General features: G+C 40.3%; 1 protein-coding gene across 1 annotated transcript; it reads left to right on the forward strand.

Moving 5' to 3' along the window:
- The first annotated feature begins 2,278 nt into the window (after window positions 1-2,278).
- Window positions 2,279-10,211, forward strand: hsd17b3 (hydroxysteroid (17-beta) dehydrogenase 3). Its single transcript, XM_047590932.1, has 11 exons — window positions 2,279-2,518; window positions 6,804-6,850; window positions 7,002-7,077; window positions 7,162-7,269; window positions 7,384-7,451; window positions 8,625-8,669; window positions 8,882-8,916; window positions 9,004-9,085; window positions 9,184-9,249; window positions 9,357-9,506; window positions 9,602-10,211. Exons 1-11 carry the CDS (start codon window positions 2,368-2,370, stop codon window positions 9,746-9,748), a joined length of 975 nt encoding a protein of 324 aa, XP_047446888.1. The 5' UTR covers window positions 2,279-2,367; the 3' UTR covers window positions 9,749-10,211.
- Window positions 10,212-10,677: the final 466 nt, after the last annotated feature.

A 10,677-nucleotide genomic window follows, 5' to 3' on the forward strand; every position in this document is an offset into this window, starting at 1 on the left:
TACTACTGAGAATGATTTAAATATGCATGGGCATGGACAATGGTGGTTGAAAAAAAAAAGAGAGAAAGAAAGAAAGAAAGAAAGAAAGAAAGAAAGAAAGAAAGAAAGAAAGAAAGAAAGAAAGAAAAAGAAATTTTGTTCTTTTTCTGCCTTCATGCCTGTATTGCAAAAAAAAAAAAAAAAAACCTTTGTAGTCTATATTTTGTGTAAATCCTTCTAAGGCTTCTTTGGGAGGAAAAATGTCTTCTTTCACTTTAATATTAATACAATAATTATTCACAGTAATGCACGCAATTTTTTTTATTGTAAGTCACAAGTGACAGAATACAGAAGTAATTATTTACTAATACTAATAAAGTCATTATTCTCTAAGAGATTTACAACACTTCAACATATTTACACATATAGGCTTGAGTTTTAGCCAATATGATAGTAGAACTAATCAAGTATACATGGAACATTGTTCTAAGAGAACAAACAACACATTACACTTAGAAACACAGCCACATGGGTTCTGCAAGAAGTTTCACAAGACAGGGCCGAGCCAAAAAAGAAGATTGCACTAATGTTAATGTTTCTTGCTGGATTGCACTCATGAATAAGTTTGAAGGAAATCTGTTTTATTAGCCAACAGACTGCCCTCCCACACACTACAATTGTTTAACTTTATGAAGCAACTTCAGTGAAAATCTATTTGTTTAGATCATAAAATTGAGTGTTTGAAGATGTTCGACTATATATGTGAGATAATTTTGTTGTTGAATGTCAAATAAATGCTAGTTTGATATACCTTTAAGGCTAAAGCTACAGGCTAACCAAAACCTAGCTAGGATTCTGGTACGTCTCCAGCACATCTGCTCCATCCTCATCATGGAAAGAGCAAAAGACAGAGGGATGTGTCCAATGGGAATGATTATGTGATTGTCTTATTTCGTTCCGGACAGTGCCGCTATTCTCTTTACGCTTTGGTAACAATAATAGCTTGAAAGCCCCAGATGTTTATGAGCTTTATTCCTCTCTTATGTGTCGAGGATGCATCTAAACTCAAACAAAAGAAGCATGCATTCAGACACTGAGGACGAAATGCAAATCTGAGCTTGTGAAGTTAATAGTTTACAGAAAAATATCTCTATACTGTGTCATAAACCGGATAAACAAACATCTGATGGTCAAACTTGTACCATCCCGCGGTAGACGTTGTGATATCACGAGGAGGCAGAGATAGAAAAGGACACTTGCAGACACTCAGCCCTGAGCTTATCCATTTCTAAAAAGACTGTCTATTCTCTAGAAATCATACATAATAAAAAACATCTCCTCACAAGTCCTGCAAGACTGTTTGGAAATGTGTCCCGCCTTTCCACGCCTTGCACTAGGGAGCTTTTGAACCCTTACCACATGCATATACTTGCCAATTAGATATATAGAGTGATTTCCAAGGAAGGGCTAAGGGCATAATCTCCTAGCAGTTATTTGTCACACCTCAAACTAATCCTTACCATGTCCCTTTTAAATTTCACTTGTATTTTATCAGAGCATAAACCCAATTTAAAGCCACCACTGAAAACTCTGTTTTAACACGCAAAGTTTAAATGAAGCGTTGTTGCCCAAATGGCCAATGAGGTAAAAATTGAAATAGAATCCCGCTCTCCTAAGATTGTGCTCTATCCTTTGAACAGCGGCCGTCCTCTGGTGTGGTCAGCCACCTTCTGCGGAAAGACGATGCCCACCAGAAATGCAGGTTGTCAAGCTTGTAAAGGCTGGGTATAGCAGTAACCAGACGCATATGTCCCTCTGGTACAGAAGGACCCGTCTACAGAGTAGAAAGATTCGAGCAGATCTTCGGATCTCCGAAGTTTTTAAAAGTTTTAACGCTCTGTAATACAAGTTCACTCCGAACACAGTTTATTGAACAGTGAATTTCACTTTAAAACCCCAAAATAACAACTGACTCTTGTTCGCTAAAGCACTCAGATGCTTTGAGCGATGTGGGGCTCTGCCACACAAACTCTGCCACGCACTGTAAAGTGTGCAAAAAGTGAAGGTGTTTGAATTATGTACAGTATGTGTTTGAGACTTTGTATAAACAATAGATAGACAAAGCGGCAGGAAGACAGCTCATTTGTTCGCATTGCAACTGTTTACACTGTGTGTTCATATGCAAGTCAGATAGAATGAGAGCCTGAGTGGGTGTGTGTGTGTGCATGTATGTGTGTGTGTGGGTGGATATGCTCTGGAAATGGGAGTGTCCTCTTGCAGAATCAAACACTCTGTCTGTCAGTCTTTGTCACTGGACTGAAAACCTGCTCTCACGGTGGTCACAGACACAGAGAGGCTGTCATTCCGAGCTCGCTGTGCTTGGGAAGCATGGACTTGATGGAAAGTTTTTTTGTTGCTCTTGGGGCTGCAGCTGTCGTCTACTATGGAACAAAACTGGTGCTTTTCAGTAGGATGCTTTTCCCTAAACTGTGCTTTCCGCTGACAGACACCTTCTTTACTGCTATGGGAGAGTGGGCAGGTGAGACGCAAGTGTGGTGCGTGTGTGTGTGTGTGTGTGTGCGTGTGCGTACATGCGTGCATCTGCATCCGGGTATGCGACTGACACATTATGATATGGAAGTGCATGCCGAACAACTTACACACAGCAGAATGTGCCCGTACATGCAGAGACGATAAATAAACGAGAGGACAAATGTTTAGTTTACTGTTTACTTTAGGTAACTGATGGGTATAGCAAAAAAACAATTTGGATCGCTGTTAAACTATTTAAGTATAGAACGCAATGCACTCAAGATTTTCAGGCTCAGACTTGTTTAAATTTTTCACTGTTACCCAAGACTGCACTTGGGTAACGTTAGAACCAAAAGAGGCAAGTCCTGACTGTCCTTTCTGAAGCCATTTTTTTCATGCCCACTGAACGGTTGCTTATAGTGTATCTGATTTAACATCAGTCATTAAATAAGTTTGTAAACAGCCAGCTGTCTGGGCTAATCCGTGCAACGTATGCTAAATGACTGTCAACTGCAGTGGGAGAAACCAGTTTGACTGGAAGTAGAAAAACACTTTGTTACACAGGGGTTAAAAAACACTGCGGAACACTGTGATCGGAATTTTTATTTTCTGAGAAAACAGACCCAGGAAGTAAATGAACCGAGGGCCCCTTATATGTGAATTTACCCTTCTTTAATGTCTGACTGCTGCAGGATATCAGTTTTACTTAAAAACTTTTATTGAGGGCACAAAATCCACTCCAGCTCACTGCTCAGACTCAAACATTCCACCACAGGTGCCAGACGCGCCTCAGTGACTCAAAAGATTGGATTTGGCATCTTCTGAAGAGCTTATTCAGTTTCCCACAGCGCTAAATGCGGCCTAATAGAAAAAAAGAAATAAACAAGGGAAAGAGAGAATACTAGGATGTTCTTTCCTTTTTCAACTAAGCCCACTTTCATTCCATTCGAGCACAGAAGAGCATCAGAACAGCATGTTCCAGGCTGTATTAAACTCGTCCCTCCGCCTTCATCCCACTCTTTACAATCGCAAATCAGATTTGTGCTCCTTTTCAATTTTCAAGTGGCCTGAGATGTATTGAATGTTGCGAAAAAAAAAAAACAAAAAAAACATTGTATGTAGAGAATTTACATTTATGCATGTGTGTTTCACTGCAGTATGTAAGGACATCATACAACGCATGTGTTTGTGTCATTTAAATAATTAATCGGAAGATGATTTTCAATTAGATAAAAATTGTAAAAATTCTATCAGATATATAATTACTGAGTGGAATCCTCCATACAGCGCTTATTTTATGTCAGATACTTGAATGCATTTTGCAGAACAGTTAAATGTCACAAATGCAACGTTACAGAAGGACAGGCTTTATTTGTTGCATGAGATAAATGAAATTTGAAAATGAGAGCCATTTAGTGGTTTTCCTGTCCTGTCTATTTTTAGAAAATGTTCTTGGTTTCTTTTGACTGGACACTTAGGAACAATATAACTGCGTGCTTCAGGACGGGAACCACTTTTGTGATAGATTAAAAAATACCTTGGCATTTTATAAGTTCAGGAACACATGCCATGTAAGGTGTTTGTTAAGTCTCTCTTTATTGGGTTGCAGTTACTTGTCTCTGGTAGCCAACGGTAGTAAAACAGTAGTAAACCGAATCTCTTTATTGGCCAAATGTACACAAGAATTTTACCTGGTGTATCAGTGCCACATAACATTAAATAAAAGTTAACTTATCAAGAAAGAAGAAGAAAAAACAATATATACAAATTAGCAAGATAAAAAAAATAATGGAAATACACATGTGACGCAATGACTGGAGTAATTAAAGGCAACAAATGGCTGTTACCGTGGATACATGCCGAAAGGGATTGGTGTGTGCTCCTATTTTAAATGTCCTAGGGAATGGTGGGTATCGATCTGGGAGGGTTTGTTCAGGAGAAAGACGACCTGGGGGAAAAAAACTGAATCTCTGGTAAACTGATCTAGGACACGGTCACTGTGGGAGGATTTGTGGGGGAAACAATGGACTCTGGACACACATGAACTTAAGACAGACAGAAACTGTGGTGGAACTGGCACTATGTCACCCTATTTTAGTACTAAACAATATAATATTTTAAGGGAGTATGGTTGTAGTTTAACTCTGTCTCACTCTCTAAAAGAAAAGCCAGAAAGAACTCATTGCCATAAAAGTCATGTCCCAGACTATTTTGAAAGTGCTCTGATTATTGTGTACTTTTGTTTCAGGGATGCCAAAAAGCCCCAAAGTATGTAACTATGTAATGGTTCCTCTGGCTAACCCTGCAGTGAAATTATGTTTTCAGGAACATGATGAGGGAAAATGTCGCTCTGGCATTTCTTTTACAATGGAAAACTGACAGATGCAAAATTGGCTTGATTAATTAACTGCTGTAATAATCTAATTCTGGGAAACAGAAGCACATTTGTGCTTCCGCCTTTGCTATGATGTTTGAGCAATATTTGCATCTCGTGTTGATAGGTGATGGTGTGGATGAGATGCCCAAAATGTCCCTCTCCCTAGACATGTTGTCAAGCTCTTCCTGTTGCAGCGTCAGGTGGAATATTTAATCCCTTCATTGTGATACGAGCGGGTGTGCGATGGGATCTCCTCCACAGTAAGGCATTCTAATCAACGTCCTTAGATGCAAATTATCCTAAAGTCAAAATGAGCTCTTAACAGACTTAGAGTTGGAATGTCTAAGTCTTAATTATAGGACTCATGAAGCACTTCAGCACTAAGAGTATATCCTCGGTAGGTCTGAGGACTTTCTCATTCAAAGCAGCCCTTGTAGACAGAATGTGTTCATTCATGAAATATAAAGCCCCAGTAATGCAACATCAGGAAAGTGTGGGAGTAAGAAACTTTCAGGGGAGCGGTCTCAATACTTCAAACACTGTCTTGAATTCTGTTAGGAATATTTTTGTTGGGAAAAAAAAAATAAATTCTAGTACTGCCACACAACTTTTCAGTCGTGTTCGGAACAAACAGTAACGCTGGACAGTTCTGGGATGGTCAGGTTTGTTGTACACCAAATATCACCAATTCAAATAACTGGTCCACCCATACTTTTAGTGTGATTGATGCAGATTAATATTCACCTTACACCACCTAGACAGTAGACAGTAGGTGTGATTGGAATAATATGGTGCCCCTGCATAAATAAAACGCCACTTTCATTCTCCAGTGTTATTTTAATGCTACTGTTGGGAGAACTATGGGGGGAAAAAATCTATTTTTTGCCTCCAGAGTGTAACTAGGTTTCATCCCAGGGATATACACACCTCTATTAGTACTTGGGTAAATAAAACCAACTGGTCTGACTGTAGGCTACGTTAAGTTCAAGATGGATGTTTAATTAAAATTTTAGGAGCGGCAGGTAATGGGAAGTGTGCCAACAGTAACCTTAACCCTCCAGAAACCCGTGTTTCAGCTTGACAGCAAAACAACAAACTCTCTCTCTCAAAAAAAAAAAAAACTTATACATACGAATCCGCACAATGGGGGAACCCCAGATGAATAAATTTCACCCAGAACTTGGACATGCTGCTCTGTTAGATGAGTTAAGGATGAGTGAAATAATGTGATGCTAGTGGAAATCATTTAATTCATGTCTCTACCCCATGTAAGGCTAGATTAGTCACACTCAATTTGTTACTTATAACTACCTTTACACCGTCTTGTTTGCTTTTCTCCTCTTTCTTTTTATTTCACTCTCACAGCAACAACTTCTTTTCACTTTGAATTGGGAGCCATTGTTAAACAGAACTCATTTAAGTAGGTGTGCACATGAAATGCATAGTTTCCCACATTTCCAAAAGACCCTAGATTTCATTTCTCATCTCTACACACCACACCAGTTTAAAAGTTATCTTGGTTTCACTTAACATTATAATAGTGAGTCTTGAAACACCCTCTTACACATGGCTTCTCATCCCTTTGTGACTAAAAGTAGCGAAGAAAAGAGCGTTATCCTTGTCATCAGGGCCCGGGAAGAGAATATGAGGGGTATAAGTGCTAAAGGACCAGGCAGCCCTTATCTGTATCTCAACAATTTCCTTATCGTGACTGGGGAACAAACTGTTTTAGAACAGCCTGCCCTGTAAGAACGGAGTGGGTTGGTTATATGGTAAGGAAAACAAATACAAAATGCAACCCTAGGGCTTCTCAGATATGAGTAACAGTGCCCCTGGTGGTTGGGACAGGAACGGCAGGAGAACCTACGCAACTGGAGGAATGTGTTGGTAACTCTAATCCCTGCATCTGTTTCAGTTGTGACTGGTGCATCAGAAGGCATAGGAAGAGCATATGCACATGCAGTAAGTGTTTGTTTCAGTAGCACATTTTGTGTTTGCATGTATGATATTTCTTTAAATATGCACTTATTTGAACAATCTGAGCCAGCTGGTCATGCAAGCTGAAGTATTTACATTTTATTTATTTATCCTCTTCTCCACTTTTGCTTCTCAGCTGGCTGAGCGAGGGATGAACGTGGTCATCATGAGCAGAACCAAAGACAAGCTGGATCGGGTGGCCAAGGAAATAGGTAACGTTTCGTTGTGTTTTCAAAGCATCCAAGCGTCTTTCGTCACCTGTGGGTACACTTAATGTTCTTTTTGTCCTTTCGAAGGTAACAGCACGGGACAGAAGGTGAAAGTGATGGTAACAGACTTCATAAATGAAAATATCTTTGGTGAAATTGAGGACCAGCTGAAGGACCTCAACATTGGGGTTTTAGGTCGGTCTTTTACTTGTTCTTCCACATAAAACTTCAATTGCATCCACGTGCGCAAGAATTCAGTGTTTAATATTGTAGGTTGACCCTCTGAAAATGCATCTTATTTCTTCCCAGTCAACAACGTAGGCATGCTGCCCAGCATCTTCCCCTGCAGGTTCCTTGAGTCTGAGGAGTTGGAGAAGGTCAGTGGTACCTCTGCAGCTAACACTTGATGCCTTGTAAGGTTTTTTTGAGTATCATATGTTTACTAGACAGCTACAGCATCTTTGACTCCTCATCTTTGATTTGCTCTTGCTCTTGCTTCCTATAAATCAGTGGAATGGTGTGAAAAAGTTTGCATCCCCCACAATAGACTGTGCAATAGAAAGTATATAGATAGATGGTGGACCTGCTCTTCTAAAGTGATGCCAAAGCAAGTAGAGCTCCTCCTAGTGACTGTCTGCAGTATAGGTCACCTCCTCTGTGTCAGTGGATTCGACCAAAGCACTAAAATAACACGTCACAAAATATAAAATAATTTGGATGTTTTAATGTCATTTTAGGTAGTTGCCATGCCAACCACTCCGTAAAGAGGTGCTGTGGGAACATGAGAAAAAAAAGAAAAAAATAATAATTAAGAAACAAAGTATTAATTTAACAAAAACACGAGTGAGCCTGATGGACGCGTGGCCGGGTCACTGATATCGCGACTCTGCATGGCTCCACTCTGTGGCAGTGTTGCGCAGACTCTGGTTCCAAAGTCGCAATTTATTTAACAAATTACTTAACAAATTGCTTTTATCTGTAGTAAGTTTCATAACATATTTTTTTTTCTTTAATCTTAGTCCCATCCTGCATTTATAAACTTTTTGTAGGATGGTTGCCCTACACTAGCGTTGACAACGTGACCTCCTTGGGTGATTTTAGGACTGTAGGACCGTGGCAGCCGTTGACTCCCAGTGTAGTCTATTTTCTAAGGCGGTGCTGTCTTTATTCATTCATTCATTCATTTATTCATTCATTTGCTTGTCCTCTGGAAGGTTGCGGGCAGGCTGGAGCCAATTCCAGCTGTCACTAGGCAAGAAGTCTGGAATACACCCTGGACATGTCACCAGTCTGTCACAGGGCTAACACTAAGAGACAAACAACCATTCACACTCACACCTACGGCCAATTTAGAATCACCAGCTAAACTGATGGGCATGTCTTTGGGCTGTGGGTGCTGTGAGGCCTGGGCTGTCTTGCACACGCAAATAGAAAAACCACTGAACTGTTTGTCTCTCAGACTTTCTGTCCAACACCGCTAAGGAGTTGTACGTTAAGCTCTTCTTCCACCTGACTCCACAATCTTATAAATCATCCCTCTTTGCTTTCAGACAATTACAAAGGTGATAAACTGCAATGTGAAAACAATGGTCAAGGTAAGGTCTATTTTTTTGTTGGTGTGATGTTTTTATTGATCTCATTTAAGTCCACATAACTTATTTGTGTAATTTCCGATAGACAACATTTAAAATAGTTGACCACGACAATAGTTCCTGTCTTGGCCAATGTGACCTGAACATTACCTAGACCTGGACAGTGTATGCAGAGGATCTTGTCAAACTAAGCTTGTTCATTTTTTGGATTGCAGATGTGCAAAACAATCCTCCCAGGCATGGAGACCAGGTTTCCTTTTCTTCATTACATGCAATGCGTGACATGTTAAAATAATAACATGCTGTGCAAGACAATGGTTTTTTTTTTCTTCTACAGGGGAAAAGGCCTGATTTTGAATATTTCGTCTGGAATAGCCTCCGTCCCATGTCCCCTGTACACCCTATATGGATCGTCAAAGGTAAATTCAGCACCACCAGCGCACTTCTACACTTCTAGTCCTGCTAAACTCTGTTGTGTGCGTTCTCATGCTTTGACTGAATTTGTGTTCCTGTATAGGTGTTTGTGGAGAGATTTTCCCAAGCTCTACAAGCTGAATACAGACATAGAGGAGTAATAATACAGGTACTTAGATTCTCATTCAGACTCCACTTTGAGGGCTTTAGATCACAGATAGGGGAACTAACATCTTAAAAAAAACAAAAAAAACAATGCTTTCTTTGGTCCGTCAGGCAATAGCTCCATTTGGGGTCTCTACTCAAATGACGTGTTACCAGCGAACGAGTACAGTGACTCTGTCGCCAGAAGACTTTGTAAAAAGTTCCCTGCAGTACATCCGAGCTGGAGATAAAACAAACGGCAGCATCTGTCACACAGTCCTGGTAAGACGTAAACGCCAACAAAAAGCAATAAACGCAGCAAAAGACTTGTGGTTATATCGGTGTCTGTGTGTGACTGTATGCGTGTGTTGTCACAGGCCTGGATAATGCAGTCTATTCCTTGCAAGATCCTCCAAGCAGAATGCGTCCTGCGCAGGGTGCAAGACTTTGTGAAGGAGAAAGCAGCGAAGGAGGGACTGAGCCGTACATCGAGAGTGTCTTTGGAAAACGGCCGGAACAAATAGAAAATGTGAAGACGTCTGGCTCCTCATTAATAACACTGTATACATGTGTCTGTGTGTGAACTACGCGTGCCTTGTGTTAGTTTTTATGTGTACTTACTTTTTGGACCTTTTTTTTATGAGTCTCAAGGCATATTATGTCTTGATTTATGTCAAATTTTGTAGCAAGGGAGGTGAGGACTCAAACGCAGGACATGCCTACAGGTGACCAAAGACGAGATGAAACTAAAGAAATGAAATTAAGATTTTCATGAAGACTGAGTGAGGCAGGAATATCCAAATAAAATAAATCCAGTAAAATGCAAAACCCAATAGATCAAAAGCAAGAAAACAATTGACCACTAAACTTGTTAATGCATTCAAGTTTAAATTATTGTAAACTTGTGAACGTCCTTTATAGTTAAAATTAACATTTTATCCTTTGGATTTAATGTATGTAACTAAATAATAATACAACCGACAAGTGTGTGTGTGTGTTTATTTGTGTGAGTACCCCTTGTCATAAATCCTGTGGAGGAATATGAGCGATAATGAGTCTGGTGCCTGGTCCTACTGTTCTGTTCTGTTAATCCATTCACCACCTTTCACTCATCGCTGTTGTTACAGGATGCACACGCACACACAGCCACGTGCAATCCCCGCAGTCACGAGCACACTTTTAACGGTCTTCAGCGTCATACAGTATTGTCCCCCTCCCAAATGGAAGAAACATTTCATCACGTGAATACGCCACCAGACCGCACTGTCAGTCACCGTTCTGAGCCTGAACGGATGAGCCTGCATGTTCTAAACGCGTCGACGCCGGAGACCTGGGTTTTGATGGCCTGCAGCGTGCAAGATGATGCATAGTGTTTAAAAAAAAACTCGCCCGCGCACATACAGTGCATACGCACAAGCGGACGCACACAGTCACGTGAGTTAATATATCCTAG

Source organism: Mugil cephalus, chromosome 8 (genome assembly GCF_022458985.1).
Source record: "Mugil cephalus isolate CIBA_MC_2020 chromosome 8, CIBA_Mcephalus_1.1, whole genome shotgun sequence".
NCBI lineage: Eukaryota > Metazoa > Chordata > Actinopteri > Mugiliformes > Mugilidae > Mugil > Mugil cephalus.